Source organism: Aegilops tauschii, chromosome 4, assembly GCF_002575655.3.
Source record: "Aegilops tauschii subsp. strangulata cultivar AL8/78 chromosome 4, Aet v6.0, whole genome shotgun sequence".
Taxonomy (NCBI): Eukaryota; Viridiplantae; Streptophyta; class Magnoliopsida; order Poales; family Poaceae; genus Aegilops; species Aegilops tauschii.
Genome location: NC_053038.3, coordinates 525,427,895 through 525,451,388, shown reverse-complemented (window position 1 = coordinate 525,451,388; position 23,494 = coordinate 525,427,895). Strand labels below are relative to the sequence as shown.

Genomic DNA, 23,494 nt, shown 5'->3' with positions numbered 1-23,494 from the left:
GGCCCAGATCAGGCACCGTCGCTGGACCTGCCGTCGTACGCCGTGGCCGTCCCGCACACACTGCCGTAGATCCGGCCATCACGGGCCGCCGCCGTCCGGACCGAAGCGCGGGCTGAGGAGAAACGCCGCCGCCGCTGCAGCACACAGGCTTTTCCTGCGACGCCCCCGGCGGCGGCGGCGGCGGCGGGAGGAGGCGCTGGAGTGAACGGGGGGAGGCGGAGGAGGCGCCGCACGGGAGCAGGATAGGGTTAGGTGCGGGAGCGGGATAATGTTCCTCTTTCTCAAACGATTCTTCTAAGGTAGCACCACGACATGCAGCTTGGTCTTCTCCACACCCAACCACAAGCATGAATCTGCTCAGCTATCCTAGCGAGCATGGCTCAGCTAGATCTGCCTGAGGACTAGCTCGCCTAGCTGCAGAGTGCGTGATGCGTCCATGCACGCACGCATGCATGTTCATGTCACCTGTGTGGCTCAAGGATGACGATGGAATAGAATGTTGGGTGATGATGCTGAAATAAAAAGACTTTTCCTGCCTTCTCCCGTGTTTCCAATCTCCGTCACTTGCTATAACTTTTTCAACCAAAATAGCGTAGGGAAACCATCGGAAAAAAAAAACTTACGAAATAACTACGAATTTTTTAGACACAAATAAGCCGCTGATCAGGCTGCACATTACAGCAGGACACATGACATGCTCTACAAGCTAGTAATTTCCTGGTACTGTTGCTTTCGACGAGATTGAGTGGACTATCACCCCAGAGGGACACATATATTTGTTACTCGTGAGCGTTGAATTCATTCATCAACCTTTAGTTTGCCGATTTACCTCCCAATTCAAGCCGGCACTGTGTTTGGGAAATGCTACTCCCTGGCCTCTGCTTATCATGCCCAATTCATGGGGCCATGACCACTTCATGGGGCCTGCCATTTGAAAATTTCGGGCTCCTAAAAAATGTATTCAAAACTGGGTATGGTTAACAGGATCGTTTTGCCAAGTGTGGATGGTCAAATTGTGGGCTTCACCCATTGTGGAACAAAATTATTGCATGGCTTTGATGACGCCAAGCCTCGTGGATAGAGGTGGTGCACGACGGGCACAAACCATGAAAGGCGGTGGCATCACTCATCAAACTTGTCTCTTGGAGGTATGGAATGAGCGCGATGCAAGGGTCTTCAACAATGCTTCTCGGTTCCTCAATCATCATCTCCAATATACGAAATGAGACGAGCAATTGGGTTTATGCCTGCTCGAAACACTAGTGTAATTTAATGCTAGAAAAGTAGCTTTTTATTCCTTCAGGCTTTCAAACTTTAATCTGAACTCTCTTTAGTTAGGACACTCGAGTAGGATGATGCGCGACCCATCATGCATCGTTAACATCATGGTGCATGATTTTTTTTTTTCAAAATTTCCAAAAATTTCAAAATTGTGAACAATTTTTAAATTCACATCTTTTTTCAATTTCACAAACCATTTTCAAATCCATGATTATTTTTTCTTCCCATTTTCAAATCCTTGGCAGCACCAAGCGGGCTGCCAACATGGACGAACTACTCGGCTGACCTCTACCGAGTGGATTTGAATGCACTAGGTACGTCCATACGTCCATAAGTGTAGCCATGCATGCATCAACCTTTTTGCTGACCCTAGTCATGCCGAACTACGTACTGCAGTTCAGTAACTAGCCGGGTCGCGGCATGTGGGGCGTTAATTAGCTACTAAGGCTGCCAGCCATCGAGCTCGGAGTCTCGGACCGTGCGTGTCCGCCTATAAATACACCGGTGTTGGCGACCACATGCAACCACGTGACCACGTGCTGTTGTCGACGCCTCTCGCAGCGCCCCTTCCTCAGCTTTGCTGAGAGGTTCTTCCCTTAGGTGCACACATGCACTACATTTTCTGCCCAGCCCTCACGGCCTCCTTCTTTTTGTTAACTCAACTCAATGCAGATGGTCGCGGTCCCGCTGCCTAGCAAGCGGATGCCATTGCTGCAAGAATGCACGAAAATTGAAGAACGAGTCAGAAGCCTGTCAGGGAAAAATCCACTCAATCACCATTTTATTGCGCATAGTCCAAAGGGTCCACGTCAGCGCCGCAAAGATAAGCCAGAACAAGCGGCGATTGCGTCCCCTCTGGGTGGCCCTAGATTGCAGTAACTCTGCCAAATCTAGGGCCTCCCAGTCTGACCCAAGGGCCTCGTGCACAAAGGACCAAAGTGCTTGGGCCGCGAGACAAGAGAACATAATATGGGTTCCTGTCTCTGGGACGTGACATAGGGGATAAATACCATCATCCGGGCTGTGCCGCTTAAGAACCTCTGTTCCAGAGGGAAAGCGGTCACGCAGAGGCTCTTCCCTTGGTGCGCACATGCGCTACATTTTTTGCCCAACCCTCATGGCCTCTTTTTTATTAACTCAATGCAGTACATATATATGCACCAGGGGTCGGACACACCCACAAACCCGGCCACCACGTTGGCCACTAACCCAACTAATTAGCTCCATGCACTAACTACCCATGGCCATGTCCAGTGCGTGCGCATCATTGACTCAACTCTACACGACCCATGAATGCACGCGAACGGACTAACTAGTACACCGATTCTCTTGGCTCCAGTCCAGCTAACCCATTCAACCAGTCTAGCTCCAGCGCGCCTGGCCGCTTCACGCGACCGTGCCGCATCCCATAGCACCGCAGGCAACTCCTAACCAATTCTACCTGCATAACAAAAACAAACATGCTCATACACATACAGGGCCGGCCCTAGAATTAAGAAGGCCCTAGTGCAAATGAGGTATTAGAGGGTAACATAAATAATTTCACCGGTATATACTACATATCATGAAAATTATTATAAAAATATAAAAATCAAAAATACAGTTTATTAGCAAATAAAGTCTTACTACACCATATATATATGTGATTACATTAAATAATAATTATAAGATACATGTACTTAGACATAAACAACTTACCGAATAAATACGATGTGGAGAAGTGTAGGGGGGCAAATGCCCCCGTCCACGGACAACAGTTTTGAATATATGTTTCGCAAACCACATTTTTTCTAGTTTTATTTAGGTATGTATATATAGTGGGCCCTTATTTGAGATGGGCCCTAGGCCGCCGCACCTTTTGCCATGGCCTAGGGCCGGCCCTGTACACATATCAAGATTAGTGCAAACCAACTTGTGGTTGGATAGATAGAGGGACAGTGGTAACCCCAGCTCACCAGGGTTTAAATCCTGATGCTCGCATAATTCCTAGATTTATTTCATGATTTCCGGCGATGCGCTTTTAATGGGAGAAGACGTTCGTAAATCTCAAGATGATATGTCGGCTTAGTCTCTCGAAGGTGCTCATAGAGATATGATGTGTGTGTGTGCATTAATAGGGATGAGTGTATGCGCGTATGTATGAGCGCTTGCGTCTGTACTGTGTTAAAAAAAATTAGTGCTAACACCTATTTCTATTTTATTTCTGGACGCACCACAGCTCAACTCATGGATACAACTCACGCCACAAACACACGTCCATCAAGTACTCCTTGAAAGCTCTCCATGACCTAGCTACACAACTAACAGACATGCATGCACTAACAATCCATCTCTGAACTAACTTCCGTCCGGTTGATCAGGCTTCAACCCCACACGCACCTTCTGTTCGACGCGGCCGTATGCTTCTGCTGTGCCTCTGATGAGCCAGGTCTCCTGCTCAGACGAGCGTTCTAATTATCCGTATGAAACGGTCACAAATGCTCAATCCGACGAAGACAAAATCCACAAACTCGGCATGGAATACACCTCGTCCGAATACATCATGTTTGCTTCAAAGTATACAAATGTAACATCCTTTGAGTTAAACGTGTTTGGGAATTTTTACTGTTAACATGGCATGCCTCGTTCACTACTGCCGGATTACTGTTTCCGGTGAAAAGATTGATAAATCTCCCACATACCTATAAGGAACACGGTACTAGCTCTGCCAACTCTAAGGATGTTACTGTCCTCACGCGTGATCACTGGAAAGTGAATATTAACTAGTTTTAGCCACTTGCACTCTTATTCTTTGGATAATTACCAGTCAGTAAGAGCCCTACTCTCTTCCCAGGATCTCCAAGACTATTTCCACTTAACCTCTCAGAGGAAGCTTTTTTTCAATGCAACCTTATGCGCATGTCTTGTGAAATGATTTCTCCCTTTCTGATCAGCCAGAAATATGTCGTTTCCATGGCCTGCAATTACATTTCAATGTATATCAAGCCTATAGTTTGTTAATTGGAAATCACCCAACTATCGCGGCAGTGCATTTGGCAAAACATGGTGTCAGAGTAAACATAAAGATTTTTGTGGTTGTTTATCAACAATGGAGTCAACATCAGAGAATTATACCACAGAAAAAAAATTATTCATCCCTCACTAAAGCTATGTCATGCGTCGGGAATGGAGTAAAGGTTGTTGTCAAAGCCATATGGGTCTTACCTCTGCTTCTATGTGGGGGTTTATATTAGAACTTAGTACTCCCTCCGTAAAGAAATATAAGAGTGTTTAGATCACTATTTTAATGATCTAAACACTCTTATATTTCTTTACAAAGGGAGTATATATTTGTTATTATGTTTCGGCCTTATGCAAGAACATAATGATACATCCCGCTCAAATAGTTGTAGTAAACGATGGTCATCGGATCACGATATCAAGAGCGTATTGGTGCTGAGACAGGCACAATTCAGCTGAGCCGCGGTGAACGTTGACACCCAGCGAGGAACTTTGTAAATGGGGAACGAAAGCACACCTCTGTGCCAACAAAGAATTTGTACTTTGTACAAGATGCCAGCTGGTGGCCAGACATGATCGCGCCGGGCTGCGGGTCGGAACAAAATACGGAACGAATTAGCTACTTATCAGTCGACTGATTTTTCAGTTTGGGGTAAGTCAATTTTTGAACGAAGGAAAGACCTCGCCGGAGATAAGGAAAGACCTCGCCGGAGATAAGGAAGGGACTCGCATGATTCTGGAATAAAATGTTGGGTCATGAACTCATGATCGGTGCTGGAATAAAATGAGTTTTCCTACCTTCTCCTCCGTTTCCTCCCTCTGTCACTTGCTGCAATCTTTTCAACGAAAACCACGTACAAGAATTGGCAACCGTCCGAAATACGCCCGAAGTTACGATGAGTCACTCACAAATAAGCCGCAGGACGCTGCACATTGCAGCAGAAAACATGAGATGCTCTACAAGCTAGTAATTGCTTTGCTGTACTGTTGGTTCCATCGGGATTGAGCACAAGAAGGCACACCTTTGATTACTTGTACGATGTGTGGCTTTAAACACTATGTCACCTGCTCATTAACTCGTGTGCATTGAATTCATTTATCAACCTTTAGTTTGGTGGTATACATTCCAAGTTCAGCTCCATATAATCAAGCCCGCACTTTTTTTTGGAAGGGCAAAAGATTTGACACATTTATTAATTAAGAATGAGCTTAACAAAGTCACTAACCCGAAGGCGAAAGAAATGCCTACTCTCCAGACATAATATCACTCAAGTGCCGAGCCCCGGCTAACACCCACTTGCACGTTTCATCTCGGATCTTGTCGATGACTCTCAAGATGTTGTTGAAGACTCTCGGGTTGCCTCATTCCAAATTACCCATGGACGTTACTCCATGGCCTCTGCTTATCATGCACAACTAATGGGGGCACGGTCACTTCGTTTTAGTCTACCATTTATAAAATTTGGGCTCTTGAAAGTTTTTGGGCATGGCACTATTCACATCTCGACTTGTCTTTTTTGTTTCTCTTTGTATATTTCGGATTTTGATCTGAATTTTTAGGGGTTGTAGACACATGTGTTCTGAAACTTCACAAAAATATTACACATCTAAAATTGAAATTTTCAAACTGGTATCATGGGAGCACTTACAATACTGGAAAAACTGTCTACGCTGAGTTATTTCAGCTAAGCCGAGAGCCAAAGTGCTGGCTCTCGGCAAATTGGATGAATACCTTACTTCTAGTATCTTTCCGGCATTGGTGGAACATAATTCAGATCCGTATCACACTGAAACTAGTTGAAGTCATCCTTGTCATGAAGGAGAATGTAGTTATGCAGTGTCATAATTGCCGCAACAATCAATTTCTGTGTTTCAATCAATCTTGAGCAGTATTTTCCATTTCATTTTCAGAACACCAAAGGCCCTCTCTATGCAATTGCATCCGCTTGGAGGAGTGGATCTTTTTTAACTTCTCCATAGGATTAGTAGGGGGTGCACCTCTCCGCATGGTGCTTTTCCTGAAAGTCACATCCCCGTTCGGTATCCCGCAACTTGAGTTTCGAAAATATGTTGTGATCACCTTTTAGCTTGTCCTATTTGATTTTAAATCAGACATGTTTGTAGTCGAGCCCGATTCACATCTTGAATTTCCTTCACACCTCCTCAAATACATTTGGCATCAAATAATTGTTTGGCCTATTTGCATCCTTCACTTGCTCCACAAACAACTCAGTGAGAATCCTAGTATTTTCGTCATAGGTCCATTCGGTGGCCATGCTCAACAATTGTCTGAGAAAATGCTCACATGTCCTAGGAAAATACACATGGATTGGAGCGAAGGTGCTTCTGTGTATAGCCAAACTCTTGTAATATAAATTGATGATGCCCGGCCTGTTGTTGGGGGAAGCTTGTTAAATAAATGCATTCATAGTTGCTAAGACAGTCTGATGAAAAGCAAATGTAAGCTTATAAAACTATAGAAACTGAGAACTGTGTAAAAAGATAAAAAATAAATTCAGTTAAAAGAATGCTATTTCTAACAAAAACATGAAGGATGAACTACATAGGTATGCTGCAATCGCCTAACACATATATTGTCAATAAAAAGTCTAGTGTAGAAAATTAACTTATGACCAACATGTATTAATTGATGATGTGGCAATGTTGTGTGCATAGATTAGTGCAAAAAAATAACTTATGACTTACATGCATGCCTTGCTTATGTGGCATGGTGGCATGACTAAGAAAAATAGGTAATGGTTTGTAGCTATTTAGGAATAGAGGGTGCGTTCAATTTTTTTATTGTGTCCATATGCGCATCTGCCCATTATTTGCACACATATAAACGCATCCCAGTATACTTGGCACACTTCAAATTAAGGAGCTAGGGTACATTTGCACACGTTGCACAAAAATCACTACACATCATACATTCAAAGATAGCACCACAAGAAAGTAAAATACCCATCACCATACCTGCCACAGGCAGAGCTTGGGGAAGTAGTACAAGGGGAGCTCACCACGGGTTTGAGCGAGGACTACCGTCTGGGTCAGCCCGGAAAGGATGGCAAGCTTAGAGGTGCGGGGCAAATGGGTAAGCGTCAGTGGGGAAGCTCGACAGTCGGCGATGGGGTAGTTGTGTGCCTAGGGTTTGCATCACAAGGTCGAAAATGGAGGGAGAGGAGGGGGGGGGGGGGGGTTGGCAGAGGGGGAATCTACTCAATCCTACCTAACCTACCTAACTAAATACCCCTGAATTTCACTATCATGATGTGGATCCCCAGCGAGGCATTACAGGCGCGGCCACCACTGCAATGGGTGGGTGGCGGTGCTTGCGGTCCTCTCACTGACGTTCTTCCAAAAGTGGCGACAATGTTGCTCTGTCATAATACCAATCTTGATCTACTTATCATCACAAGAAACACCTATGCAGCGAAGGTGAAGATTTTAACCATGGGGCGGCATCACCCTAGGTTGATACTCTAGAAGAAGGCCGCAATAGAGAAACACCAGACGAGGGCAAAGCAGAGAAGCAAAGGATGGAGAGGCGATGGTGGCACCGTCCTTGCCCCAAACGTAGTTGTGTTCGCCTCGCTTTGTCGCCTTCAGGAAAAGCAAGTACACCCTTATGTTTTTTCCTATTAAGTATTTTCTCATCTTAGTTATGAAAGAGAGAATACTAATTGCATGTTGTATACCATCTTCTCAATTTTTCCAAGAGTTTAGAAGGAATTGCAACAACATATCAAGTGTTACTGTCCTTTGGCTGTTTACGGTGGTGTGTACGAGTTTGGAGCATATGTTGCTAGTGATGTTTTTGTCCACATGGGTGGCGGCATAATGTATGTACTCCCTCCATCGAAATATATATGGCCTAATACATTTTTCGAGGTTGCCTTTGACCATTGATAAAATTGTTAATATAAGAGATGTACGATATAAATTAAGAACACATTTCACATACGAATTTGACGGTATGCTTCGTGTAGCATGCATGCCATATATTATTGATCTAACATGTGGTAAAACTTAACCTTGAAAACTTATTATGCCCTATATTTTTTATTGGAGGGAGTATAGGCTTTCCACTCCATACATCTAGGCATAGTCACGGTCTTGTTTGACTTTGCTTTTACCGGCATAGTACTTTGTGCGAGTTTGCATTGGTTGTGTGTATTCTGGTTATGTAGAGGTGTGGGTATAAACTCATTAGCTTGTATCACCTTGATGCCATATTATGTGTCAATAAACACCCTTATTTATCAAAAAGAACTCTCCTCACATCTTCCCACATAACTTTTGGGATATTCTCAGAATTATACAAGGGGAGATGTTGTACCACGGGTAGTGTTAAGAGTATGATTAGCTGATTATTGTTAATTAGGTTGCTTATTGCTACTCAATAAAGACTAGTTAGATGCATTTATTTGTCTATCTGTCTCGTTCTTTACTTTAACACAACCAAAGGAAATGGATGTGGATGGAAGTACTACACGGAGCGAGCCAGCAGGCAGCCATCATTGACGAACTACCCCGCTGACCCTCTACCCACTGGGTTTCAATGCAGAACGTCCCTAGGTGTAGCCATGCATGCATGAATGCATCAACCTTTTTGCTGACCGTAGTCAGGTCGAACTAGTAGTGCAAGTGCAATTCAGTACCAGGGTGTTCAACTGATAATTGCACAGGACGAGAGCGATTGATAATGCGGGATTGTTCTACTGTCTTAATCAACCACCTGCTCCGTCGGCGGCCATGGCCACGTATTCGGACGGTGCATGGCCAGGCCAGCTATAAATACCCCAGGAGTTCCAGCACCCCTCTCCTCACCACCATCTCTCCCATTCCCATCACACAAGACACAACGTACACCTCTGCGACCGCGATAGCGAGAGTGGAAGAGTAGATCGACGGGCATGGCGATATGAGGAAGGAGGTCCTCCTGGCGGCCATGATGCTGGCGCTGGTGGTGGCGGCGCCGGGCGGGGCGCGTGCCGCGTGCGTGGTGGGGCAGCTGACGGTGTGCATGCCGGCGATCACCACCGGTGCCAAGCCGAGCGGCGCGTGCTGCGCCAACCTGCGCGCGCAGCAGGCGTGCTTCTGCCAGTACGCCAAGGACCCCTCCCTCGGCGCCTACATCCGCAGCCCCCACGCGCGCGAGACCCTCGTCACCTGCGGCCTCGCCGTCCCGCACAGCTAGGCGCCAGGCCGCCTAGCGAGTATGTATGGCTCAGCTATAGCTGCCTCCGCCGTCCATCAGATGAGAGATGAGACTATAGCTAGCCTAGCTGGTGAGTGCGCGATGCGTCCATGCCGCATGCATCCATGTTCCTGTTCGATGGATGATGATGGAATAAAATAAAAGATGTTGGGTGATGATGCTGGAATAAAATGACCGACTTTTGTTAACTTCATTCTCCTCTGCTTCCTATGTCCGTGGTTACTTGCTGTAAGATTTCAACCAAAATTACTACGATCGGGTTTTGTACTTGTAGACACAAGTAAGCCACTGGTGATTGCCTGATACTCCTACATTGCAACAGCTAACATGAGATGCTCTACAAGCTAGTAACTGCCTGCTGCTACTACTGTCGCTTTCAACGGGATTGCTTGTGTGTATATGCGATGTGTGGTGTGACTTTAAACACTGTGGCGCGTACTCATGTGCGTTGAATTCATTTATCAGCCAGCAATCAAGTTCAGCTCCATACAATCAAGCCGGCACTATTTTTTTTCCGCAAAGGGCAAAACATTTGACACATTCATTAATTAACAAGGATTTTAACAAAGTCACTAGCCGGAAGGCGAAACAAAAGTCTACTCTCCCGACGTAATATCACACAAGTGTTGAGCCCCGGCTACCATATATACAACTGCACGCTTCGTCTCGGATCATGTGGATGATCATGTGGATGATGATGTGAGGGGGCGCGGAGATGTTGTTGAAGACTTTCAGAGCATCTCCAACAGCCGCGCTATATAAGTGCCGTGCCGCAAATTTGTGGTTTTTAGCGCGCGCGCAATCGCTAACCAAACTCCAGCAGACGCGCAATAACCGCTCGCGCGGCAAAAAGAGTTCAACGCGCGGTCCGAAACGCCATCGCACGCCGTTTATTGCTCCGCCCACTACCGCGCGCCGCACACTCGAGCGCCCGCACCACCCCATTTGTTCCAGCGCTTCCCCGACCTATCCCCGCGCCACCGCCGCTTCCTCCTCCCTCCAGTCGCCGCCGCCCCTCGCACGCGCCATTCCTCCGACGAACAGCGCCCGGCCGCCCACTGCCGCTCGGCGCCCACAAGGTGTTCGACAAAACGCCTGCAAGGTATGTATTGCTTCAACTTCACATTTTTTACATGAATTTGGTGCATGTTGTTTGTAGTTTTTATAGCCTCATTTAAATTAAACATTGTAGATGAGTTCGTCATATGATTCTTCCGAAGAAGAATTTGATATTGAAGAGGAGGAGGATCTTGCAATGATCCTATCTGTGCACATCAATAAAAAACCGAAGAACGGTGGTTCGGTTATGGGTTGGCAGAAAATTTGGAGGGATAGGATGGATGCCCACAACACATTGATGAGGCACTATTTTGTCGATAATCCCGTGTACCCCGAGTCGTACTTCCCGCGCCGGTTTAGGATGAGCACCGAGTTGTTCATGCGCATTGTAGAGAAACTAGCGAGCCATGACCGGTTTTTTCAGCAAAGGAGGAATGCTGCCGGAGAGCTCGGACATAGCACTTTTCAGAAGGTGGCAACCGCTTTGCGTATGTTGGAATACGGTATTCCCGCTGATCTAGTTGATGACCACTTGGCCATGGGTGAGAGTCAAGCCATCATGTGTGTCAAGCGCTTCGCAGTCGGAATTGTGCAAGTGTTTGGCCAGGAGTATTTGAGATCTCCCAATGCTGAAGACGCCGCAAGGCTATTGGAGATGAACAAAGCTCGCGGCTTCTCAGGTATGCTTGGCTCAATAGATTGCATGCATTGGAGTTGGAAGAATAGTCCTAAGGCATGGCATGGGCAATTTCACGGCCAAAAAAGGGTTCCACTATAATCCTTGAAGCGGTGGCCGATCAAGAGACTTGGATTTGGCATGCTTTTTTTGGAATGCCTGGATCTTTGAATGACATCAACGTTGTTAATCGGTCACCACTGATGAATAAGATTGCAAATGGTGAACTGCCACCGGTGCAGTTTGTAGCAAATGGCCATACATACAACTATGGTTATTATCTTGCAGATGGCATCTATCCAAAGTGGCAAACATTTGTGAAGCCGTTAAAAAGATTGGAAGGTATGAAAAATCTTGATCTCCACAATGCTCAGGCGGCAGCTAGAAAAGATGTGGAGAGAGCTTTTGGGATTTTGCAAACCCAATTTGCTATTGTGAGAGGACCGGCTAGATTTTGGAATCAAAAGATGTTTTGGTACATCATGCACGCTTGTGTGATCATGCACAACATGATCATCGAGAATGAGCGTGGCCAAGATTTAGACTATTCTCAGTATGAGCTCTTGGAACATCCCGTGTGAGTGCGGCGGAGGACTGCCAGGGTGGCCCGTTTTGTTGCCTCCTATCATGCCATTCGACGTGCCGAAACACATGATGATCTTCAGAAGGATCTCATTGAGGAGTGGTGGGCATGGAATGGCCTACAAAGAACATCATGATTTGTGCGTTTGATGTTGTATTGTTCAACTATTTGGTCTATTGCAAGATAAACTATTTGTTTGAGTTGTAATAATGAAATTGTACTATTTATTGTTGATTTATTTTATTTGTGTTTGCTTTTCTTAGTTGTGTTTAGAGTGCATATGTTTGTTTGTGCGAGAGCGCGCGCAGTTTTTTTGCAGCGTCTGTTGGAGCGGCACGCGCGCGCTAAACTTTGCAACGGCCGCTGCAGTAAGTGCACCGCCCCGCGCAAAAACGCGCGAACAACACGCTGCAAAAGCTTTTTTAGCGCTCCGCGGTAGCCCCGGAGGTGTTGTTAAGTTGCTCTCAGTTCCAAAATTTCCCCACGGATGCTATGCTACTCCACGGCCTCTGCTCTATCAAAATGCATGGGGCAGGGTCACTTCGTGTAAGCTAGCCTACCATTTGTCAATTTTGGGCAATATATCGAGCCGACTGTAGCCAGCTGAGTACGTGCGTCAACGCCATGCATATGGTACACACGTATGTACGCGTGTCTCCGCCTTATCAGCCGGCGAGAGGCCATCGGCTTTTTTTTTTAAATCGGGCATAACCCCTTTTCATTACTGCGATATAATAGAAACACAGCAGTCCAAAGAAAGGAAGAAAAGGGAAGAGCGAGGTTAAGCATCGTCGGAAAACCCACTGTGAGCACTCGCCATCGAAATTACCCACCATGAGACGAAAATCCAACGACACCATATCTCAGTTACTAAGTTCAGGGCCTACAGCCCCCACCATACACCAAACCGCTCACGGCTGAGCAACAAAAGGCTAGACCCATGCAGGGGAAGAATTTAACAAAACATAGCTAGTCCAGAGCATCTAAGGATCACAGATCCACCGCGCGAAGTGTATGTCTTAGCGCGTTGCTCCCTCTTGACTTGCCGCGCAGATTCTCATCATCATCGATGCGTTCTCCTTCAGCATCTTTGCCCCATCCCTCATGGTCGCAGCGTCTTCTTCTTCAGCAGCGCTGCCCAGCAACACATTAAAGCACAAGCAGAAAAGATGCATTCAAACGGGGTTTTAAGCGGTTTGAATTCGAAAGTAGCTCTGTTGCGACAAGACCATATCGCCCAACACATAGCCGCAATCCCTGCTGTGTAAAACTCTTCTCCACCAGGGAAAAAGGTAAAGCACCACACATAAGCTTGCCAAATACTATCAAGGCATAGTGCAGTGCCGAACATGCATGCAACTGTTCTCCAGGTCACCCTAGCAACAGGACAAGTAAAAAACAAGTGATGCGATGTCTCCCGCCCCTCGCAAAAGGAGCATTTAGGATTCCCTTTCCATCCTTGATGTTTCATCACATCTCTAGTCAGGACAACATTATGAAATAACTGCCATAAAAAATTTGAATTTTCAATGGGATTCTGGCATTCCAGATCCATCTGTAATCACACCCAGCAATGTTTTTCTCTAGGAGAGAATACACAGACTTAGTGGTGAATGAGGTCTTCACACCTAAACCCCATTTGATAACATCACTGTCCTCTGAAACACAGGCTTCCCGCGCCTTGTTACCCACAATTATCCATTGTTCACTAAGTTTAGTGTTCAGCCTTCTTCTAAAGAAAGAGGAGGGGGTCAGCGTTTAAGCATTTATCAATAGTGCACTCAGGATAATTGCATATAGAGAATAAACGAGGGAATTGTTCAGCCAGCGGGATATTGTCCCCAATGGGGTCAATCCATAGCTAGCCTGGCAATATCACCTGATTGAATCACCACCCACCTTCCTGCCATATAAAGATACTTCACCTTCATAATGGCTTTCCAGCACGATGAGTCATTGTTTTTCATTTTGACATCAGCCACTGTGGCCTTGCCGAGGTATTAGCTTTAACAATATCCTGCCATAAGCCTGATTTAGTTTCCAACTTCCACCACCACTTGGTAAGCAGACTTAAGTTCTGCTTATGCAAGTCCTTAACACCCAAGCCCCCTTTATTCTTAGATCTACAGATTCTGGACCACTTGACAAGATTTTTTTTCGAAAAGGGGGAGCTCCCCGGCCTCTGCATCAGAACGATGCATACGGACAACTTAATTAATAAGCAAATAGGTTCTAACACAAGTCTTGATGTCTCAAACAAAAGAACAAAAAATGCTCACAAAGAGCAGAAAAATAAAAGTAAAGCCACAACAGGCTGGCATAAGAAAGATAGGAAAACTAACTGCCTATCCTATTACATGATCGCCATCCAAACCGGTTGAAAATAGCCCGTGCTACCATCTCCCATCGGATAGATCCATTAACCATATGCTCCCTGGCCTCCGTCGGAGTGAATAGCGACCACATACGGGTCAACGCAGTGGCTCAGAAGATAACCTGCAAAAAATGAATATTTGTTGTTCTATTAAAGACCAAATCATTTCTGCAGTTCCAGACTGCCCAAAATAAAGCACATACTCCTACGCGAATGTGTCTTGCTGTTTCGGAATCTATCCCGTCAAGTCACGTCCCAAATAACATGCTGACAGTATTCCGAGGAGTAATGTTAAAGGCTATGTGAATCGTCTGCCATAAATTTTTTGCCAACGGGCAGTCAAGAAAGAGGTGTTTGATGGATTTATCCCGATCACAAAAACTACATCTTGTAGGTCCTATCTGGTTGCGTTTTGCCAGGTTGTCCTTAGTTAAAATGACTTGTTTATGTACAAACCACATAAACACTTTAACTTTCAAAGGTACTTTGACTTTCCAAACATGTTTCGAACTAGGAATGGAGTTAGAATTGATAACATCCAGATACATGGATTTTACTGTAAACTCTCCATTCCTAGTTAGCTTCCAGCACAACTGATCGGGCCATTGAGAAAGCTGAACATCCATCAGTCTACTCACAAGATGGAGCCAGGCTTCCCAACGGTTTCCGGCTAGCGTCCTCCTGAAGTGAATATTGAGAGGGATGGACTGAAGTACTGTCACCACATAAGCGTCTCTTCGTTGAACAATGCTATAAAGTGAAGGATATTGAAGCGCGAGGGGTGTTTCCCTTAGCCATGTATCCTCCCAGGATCTCGTAATGGTACCGTTTCCGACTATAAACTTTGTCCTATTGAAAAAACCTGATTTAACTCTCATCAGTCCTTTCCAAAAAGGCGAGTCCGTCGGCCTCACTGTCACCTGGGACAAAGTTTTGGAGTGAAGGTACTTACTACGCAGTATCTGCGCCCATGTTGCCTCCGTCTCTACAGATAACTTATACAGCCACTTACTGAGAAGACATCTGTTCTTCACCTCAAGATTTTCAATACCTAGACCCCCTTGGTCTTTCGGTCTACAAATAATATCCCATTTGGGGAGTCTGTATTTTTGCTTCAGTTCATCACTCTGCCAGAAGAAGCGGGATCGATAGAAGTCCAGCCTTTTTCGAACTCCAACTGGTATCTCAAAAAAGGACAAGAGAAACATGGGCATACTTGCGAGAACCGAATTAATAAGAATTAATCGGCCTCCGTATGATATCAACTTTCCCTTCCAGTAGCTCAGTTTCTTCTCAAATCGCTCCTCAATGCACTTCCATTCTCTGTTTGTCAGCTTACGATGTTGAATTGGTATACCCAAATACGTGAAAGGTAAAGCCCCCAATTCGCACCCGAACAATTGCTTGTAAGCGTCTTGTTCCTCATTAGCTCTTCCAAAACAGAACAATTCGCTTTTATGGAAGTTAATCTTTAACCCGGTCAATTGTTCGAATAAGCATAACACCATCTTCATGTTTCTCGCTTTAGCCAAGTCATGCTCCATAAATATAATAGTATCATCGGCGTACTGCAGGATAGAAACGCCTCCATCAACTAGATCAGGAACCAGGCCACCTACCTGACCAGCATGCTTAGCCCTTCCTATTAGAATCGCCAACATGTCGACTACTATGTTGAACAGAATAGGTGACATCAGATCTCCTTGTCTCATGCCCTTATGTGTCTGGAAGTAGTGACCTATGTCATCATTCACTTTAATTCCAACACTCCCTTTTTGCGTGAAAGATTCTACCTGGTGTCGTCGGGCCTGATCAAAACCTTTCGTACACAAGGCCTGTTGAAGAAATGGCCATTTGACTTTATCATACGCTTTCTCGAAATCCACTTTGAAAACAACTCCGTCTAGTTTTTTCGTGTGAATTTCATGGAGCGTTTCATTAAGGACCACAGCCCCTTCTAGGATGTTTCTGTCTGGCATGAAAGCAGTTTGGGACGGCTGCACCACAGAGTGCGCAATCTGCGTGAGTCTATTAGTCCCAACCTTGGTGAAAATTTTGAAACTAACATTAAGAAGACAGATAGGCCTGAACTGCTCAATTCTCACAGCCTCTGTTTTCTTAGGAAGCAAGGTTATCGTTCCAAAATTCAGATGAAACAACTGAAGTTGTCCAGAGAATAAACCATGGAACATCGGTAACAAATCCCCTTTAATAATATGCCAGCACTTTTTGTAGAACTCCGCTGGAAATCCATCCGGCCCTGGAGCTTTATTATTCTTCATCTGTGAAATAGCTTCAAACACCTCTTTCTCCGGAAATGGGGCGGTGAAAATATCATTCTCATCCGTAGCAAGTTGAGGAACATCATCAATCCTCGACTCATCCAAGGATACGAAATTATCCTCCGGAGGCCCAAACTGCTGCTTGTAGTACTCGGTTATGTATAATTTTAGGTTTTCCTATCCTAAAATCATTCCTTCGTCTTGCTCAAGCTGAAAGATTCTTTTCTTTCTGTGCTTGCTATTGGCAATCATATGAAAGAATTGAGTGTTAGCGCCCCTGGACAACTTTGCGAAACTTAGCTCGCAATGCCCACTTCAATTCCTCCTCTCGCGGGAGTTCTTTCAATCTCATCTCCGCGTCTACTTTAGCATGAAGCTCTATGGTCTCTAGAATTGTGGACTCGGCTTTTAAATCTAGGGACTGAATAAGTGTAAGGAGCCTTTCCTTTTCAACCTTATAAATCCCACTAAGATGCTTAGCCCACCCACGTAAGAAACTTCTCAAGTGCCTTATCTGATTCTGCCATCTTGCAACGGAAGTCCTACCTCCTGCATCTTTAGCCCATTCCCTGGCTATCAGATCCAAGAAACCTTCTCTTTCAAACCACGCCAATTCAAAAGAGAAGGTATTTGTATTCCCCACATGTGTTGCCTCACCAAAGTCAACCAGCAAAGGGGTGTGGTCGGAGATTCCGTGCAATAATGCTTGGACTGTTACCAGGGGAAATTTCTGCTCCCATTCGACGCTCGCGAGGACTTGATCCAGCTTCTCAAACGTCGGGTTTGGCTAGCCCAAGTGAATTTTCTACCCGAAAGCTCTATCTCTATTAGATCCAAGCTTTCAATAATGGTATTAAACATAAACGACCACCTGCCGTCAAAGTTATCATTGTTCTTTTCCTCTCTCCTTCTAATAATGTTAAAGTCGCCCCCAACCAAGATTGGAAGCTGCTCAGAACCGCAGATTCAGACAAGATCTGCCAAAAATCTGGTTTGAGTTCTGGCTGCGCGCCACCATATACCGCCACCAGTGCCCAATTAAACCCATCCGCCTTCGATCTAACCCGAAACTTAACGGCGAAATCTCCCATAACCACGCTTCGGACTTCCAGCGACTCGCATCTAACCCCAAGTAAGATCCCACCTGATCTTCCTCTCGGAGGTAGGTAGTGCCAATCAAAATCGACACCTCCCGATAAAGTACTTAGAAACTGGGGAGAGAAATCGTCTCTTCCAGTTTCAGAGAGGGCGATAAAATCCTACCTATGCTCGATAGAAGCATCCGCTAGAAACCTTCTTTTAGCCAAGTCTGTCAGACCTCTGCTATTCCAAAAGATTCCTCTCATATTTCGTCATGAAATTTTTTAGTAGTACAGTTCCTAGCACTTCTACGCACCGCCGAAGCTGGATAAATCTTTTGCTTCCACTTGCATTTAGGCTTGTTTGGATCCTCCACCCGGTCCTCACAACCAAGCTCCGTGGACCTAGCTGCCTGAGCCTCGATAGAACCATCCTCCTCCTCTGTCTCAGGAAGCGATGGGGCAAGATCCGCACAAAAATTATCGAGCACCCTAACTCCCAACGCATCTATGTCAGAATCGTTCATAGGTTTGACCACTTGACAAGATTATAGTGTTTCTTATTCTTAGTCACGTGGCAGAAGAATCTCCTTCTGCACTTGTCAATCCTTTCAAGAATGGTTTTGGATAGGAGGAACATAGACATATAATAGAAATCAATGCTAGAAATATTAGCATTTAACAGTGTGAGACGACCTCCTGAAGAAGCATTGCCCCCCAATCCAGAGTCACACCTTTTAATATATCTAGCCTCCAGAAAATCCCAGTCGGCTACACACAAGGAGGAAAATGTCACTGGAACCCCAAGATATTTCATGGGAAAGTGTCCAATTTGACAATCAAAAATATCAGCATATGTTCTAAGAATATCATCATCACCCCCTACACACAGGATTTCACTTTTTTGAAAGATAATCTTGAGCCCAGACATGAGCTCAAAGATGTAAAGTAGCAATTTCATATTCACAGCTTCATCGGGATCATGTTCTATACATAGAACAGTGTCATCTGCATACTGCAGAATAGCCACCCCATTTTCAATTAGATCCGGTGCAAGCCCCACAATCAAATTATTTTTCTATGCTTGCAGAACCATTTTACATAAGCATTCGGCAGCTATATTAAACAAGAATCGTGACACAGGGTCTCCCTGCCTAACCCCTTTAAAACTTTTGAAATAAGGTCCCATAGCAGTGTTGTTCAGCTTAACACTAATTGTACCATCAACCAGGACACTTTTAATCCACTTACACCAAGTGGTACCAAACCCTCTCATCTCAAGGCATTCCAACAGGAAGTCCAATTTACCTTGTCATAAGCTTTCTCAAAATCAAGCTTTATAACAATACCAACTTTTTTCTTAACGTAAGTATGATGCAATATCTCATGCAAATACAAAACCCCATCCATAATACTTCGATGTTTGATAAAAGCATTCTGATGTTTGCTAAACAGCTTGCCAGCAAAGGGAATCACCCTGTTATCAAGCACCTTAGTAATTAGCTTGTAAGGGCATCTAAGCAAGCATATAGGCCTAAACTGTTGGATCTTATTGGCCCCACTAATCTTGGGTAGTAAAGTTATAATGCCATAGTTCAGCCTACTAACATCAAGCTCCCCCGCATGAAAAGCAGTAAACATTCTCATAATATCCTTTTTCATAATTTCCCAGCAATGCTGGTAAAACTCAGCAGGAATATTATCCGGGCCAGGTGCCCTGTTACGTTTCATTGAAAATAAAGCTTTCTTCACTTCTTCTTCTGTAAAGGGTCTATTGAGTATTTCATTATCTAAATCATCAAGTTTTTCTTCTTCCCCCATATTCCAGGATCCAGGTGAAACATGTTCCCCTGAGCTGGCCCAAATAGATTCTTATAGAAATCAGTGGCATGCTCCAGGAGCTTCTCGGTCCCCTCAATCACCGTACTCCCAATATTAAGCGAATGAATCGTGTTTCTCCGCTTATTACCGTTAGCAATTTTCTGATAATAAGCAGTGTTTCGATCCCCCCTCAAGCAACCATCTCTCGTTGGATTGTTGCAACAAAAATAGTTCCTCATTAACAAGTATTTCATTTAACTCCACAAGGAGATCAGTTTTTCTGCAAAATATTTCATGATCTACACTTCCTTCTTCATCTAGCCTCTCAATAGAGACAAGTTCTTCTCTTATCTCATGTTTCCTCTTTTTCTCACAACCAAATTTATTTGACCTCAACCTTTAAAAAAATTCTTGAATCTTTTGAGTTTGATATTCAAAATATCAATAGGGTCACTAGCATTAACATGCTGGTTCTAGATCTTGTCAACTAAAGGAATAAAATCCTCAGATTTTAACCAACTCAACTCGAACCTAAACTCTCTTTTTTGTGGAGCTCTGATAACATGGTTATCCAAGGACAATAAGAGAGCATTATGGTCAGACACCACCCTAACAAGTTTTTTCATATTAACAAGAGGAAATATATCCTCCCAATCATTACTCATAAGAATACGATCCAACTTCTCCAAAGTTGGATGAGCTTGGTTATTGGACCAAGTATACGCCCCCCACTCATATGAATATCATTCAAACACATCGTATTAATAATTGAATTAAAGAGATCAGAATGAGCTGAACGACTCCACCATTTGTTTTTCTCTCCACTATGTCTAAGGATGTTGAAATCACCCCCTATCAGCAACGGAGTTTGAATATGACGGAAAAAATCTGCAAATTCGCTAAGGAAATCACTTTTATCACATTCATGAGCAGCTCCATACACCGTACATAAGGTCCAGACCTTCTTCATACTAATATCATAGAGAGAAACCTGAAGGATTAATCTACCTTTCCTCCAGGCAATCACTTCAAACTTTTCTTTTCCAACCCCGCATAATATGCCCCCAGCTTTACCAATTGAAGGAATTCATTCCCACTCAAATAAATTGTGTGGGTCGAGCTTTCTGAAGTAACTATCTAGAAAGTTCTTTTTTAGAGTTTCTTGCAGACAGAGGAAATCAAGGGAATGGTCACTAATGATATGGGATAGGCAGGTTTTCATCCCTTTTTTTCCTCCCCCCTACAATTCCAAAAGAGACCCATCATTATATTTATATCTTTTTCCTCCCCCCCCCCCCCCTCTAGTGGCCCGGGTATTATGGACAGGTCTGCCAGATTGTTTCCTCCCAGCAGGATTTTGGCTTCTAGTAGTGGGTCTAGAAATAGCCACTTGCACCTTTGGGCTCCTTTTTTCCCTAGACCGAACTACAGTGAAATGCTCTTCCACATCTTCATCCCCATCACCCCACTCAGTACTAACAGGGGTTTCATCTCCCTTCCCATTAGTGATATACATCACCTCCTCCTCTATCATCACATTTTATTCCCCCTCTTTTTTATAACTATCTCCCCTGATGATTTCAAGTTCTCTCGTAATATCCACATTAGAGATATTGCTGTCAGGGATAGCTACCCGCATTTTTGAAGCTCTAATCATAAGTTCAGGATTAGATAAAGCATCATATGAGTTATGGTTTGCTGAAGTACCTTCCAAATTCCTCTTCTTAGATATGGCAATAGCTTTTTCCTGCATCCTTCCCTCCATAGTCTGCAAGTTTCTCAGGCTGAATCTCTGAACCTCTTCAGACATAAGAGGGGGAGTAGGAATCACCTCCCCCACATCCTCAGAAGAAGAGGCAGGATATTGTACCATGTACTCGGAGTTCCCCTGCATCTTGGAAAGCTCCTCTCCCTCCATTTCCTCAATGTGATCACATTCCATAACCACATTTAAATGAACTATGTTTTCATCTAACATATCAACATCTATAGGTTTTCTTTGTTTTTTCTACCTGAATCTCATTAGCATTATGCTTGGTATCATCAATACCCACCATTGCCCGAGAACCATGCATTTTTTCTTTGCTGTAGGCTTCCATAGACATGGTTTCAATCAGCAGGGTGTTGTCCTCTGATTCATCAGACTCCACATTCTCCTCATCCTCTGCATCAGCAGGATTATCGAACCCATTGCTACAACTCTTGTGCCCTCCTCATTTTTTTCCTTTATTCCCAGATTTGGGATCAGCTTTGCGCAAGGTAGTTGTTTTCATGTAAGATGAGTGTTTTGCATCAGTTCCCATCGGCTTTTCTGACTTCCAATTGCTGCCCAGCAAACGCGCTGGCCGATACGCACGCCATTTCCCCGGTCACCGCGAGATGCACTGCTCCCTCCAGGTCTTCTTGACGCGTTCTAACTCATCGACGCCGTCAGGCTCAACACCCGGGTCCTACGCGTTGCCCCCACGGCCAGGTCGACGTCCAAGGGAACACGCAGGTGGGCGGTGAGATCCGTGCGGCGACTCAACGGCACGGATGTTGATGATGCGCAGGAGGATGAGGAGGTGTTAGACTCCGTTGTGGTGGCTACCGGCCACTACGCGCAACCGATGCTCCCGAGTCCCGAGCGGCATCCAGGGCATGGGGGAATGGAGGCGCCGGCAGTTGCACAGCCACTCGTACAGGACGCCAGAGCTGTTCCGTGGCGAGGTTGTGGTGGTGGTCGGGTGCGGGACCAGCGGCAAGGACACCGCGCTAGACCTCCGCCGCGTCACCAGGAGGTGCACCTCGCCGCCATCCCCGATGCCGAGGCGACACGCCGGCCATGTCGAGGATGTTGGAATATCCTATTTGACGCTCTTTGTGTCAAACTGCCGGCGCTTCGCACAAGCGAGCGACCGAGCAGCGACGCAAAGAGTTGGCCCAGTTTTTGCGCGTACAGCCGCCACTACCCAGCTGGTTTTGGGAACCTTCTAGAAGCTTCCCTGAACCGGTTTTTTTCTTTTACCGGATTTTCTGTTTCTTTTCCTTTTCTTTTTTTTCGTTTTCTGTTTCTTTTTTTCCTTTTCAAGGTTATTTATCTTTTTTAAACTAAGTTCATGTTTGAAAATTGTTCTTAAATTTAGAAAAATGTTCTTGCCTTTAAAAAATGTTCGAGATTTTGAAAAGGTAGTTTTTTAAAAAATATCATGATTTCGAAAAATGTTCGTCATTTTAAAATTGTTTTCTTGTTTTCATAAAAAGTTGCAAATGCTTTTGTTCAAAATCTTCAAAAAATGTTTGTGATTTTTCAAAAGTTGTTCATGATTTCTAAAAATGCTTTTGTTGAAATTTTAGAAAAATGTTCTTCACTTATAAATTTGTTCAAATTTTTCAAAAAATGTTCATGTTTCGAAAAATGTTTTTGTGTTTCATAAAGTTATTCATGTTTTTCTTTTTGTTCCTTTTAAAATAAATGTTTGGCTTTTAATAAAACTCTGAAATTTTCAGAATTTGTTCGCCTTTTCTATAATATGTTCAACACTTGGACATATGTTACCTTTTTCAAAAAAAAATCTCAAATTAAAAACATGTTTGTGTTTTCAAAAAATCTTCTGTAATTTCTAAAATGTTCACATTTTAGAAAAATGTTCTAGAGTTCAAAAATGTCCCTGTTTTCAATTTTTGTTCAACATTTCAAGAAATGTTCTGAATTTCAAAATATGTTCAAATTTTCCAATTATTCTTCACAGTTTTTAAAATTAGTTCATGTTTTTCAATTTGTGTTCGAATTTGAAAATTTGTTAACATGTTTCGATAAGTGTTCAAAATTTTCTCTATATTTCAAAATTCTATTCACGCTTTCAAACATTGCTCAAATTTTTATAACTTTGTTCATAATTTCCAAGAGAATGATCAAAAACTCTGGAAAAGATCAAATCTCTGTCTTTACATTCTTTACTAGTTTGTGCTTATTGAGTGTCTGTAGGACTCGCCAGCCCAAGTGGCTAGCGACAATGTTCCCGAGCTGGAGGTAAGGAGTTTGATTCCCTCCTCCGTCGGATTTTTTGCTATATTTTTACATCGTCACGATGCCTAAATGGGCCGGCCAGTCGGTGCTCGGTGTGTGCGTCGCCGCG

General features: G+C 44.3%; 1 protein-coding gene and 1 pseudogene across 1 annotated transcript; both read left to right on the top strand.

Annotated features, from left to right (window-relative positions):
- Nucleotides 1-9,102: 9,102 nt before the first annotated feature.
- LOC109783038 (non-specific lipid-transfer protein 2P-like) lies at nt 9,103-9,690 on the top strand. The gene has a single exon (XM_020341664.4). It carries the CDS (start codon nt 9,206-9,208, stop codon nt 9,479-9,481), a length of 276 nt encoding a protein of 91 aa, XP_020197253.1. The 5' UTR covers nt 9,103-9,205; the 3' UTR covers nt 9,482-9,690.
- Nucleotides 9,691-12,310: 2,620 nt separating this feature from the next.
- Nucleotides 12,311-23,392, top strand: LOC109783039 (flavin-containing monooxygenase FMO GS-OX-like 9; annotated as a pseudogene).
- Nucleotides 23,393-23,494: the final 102 nt, after the last annotated feature.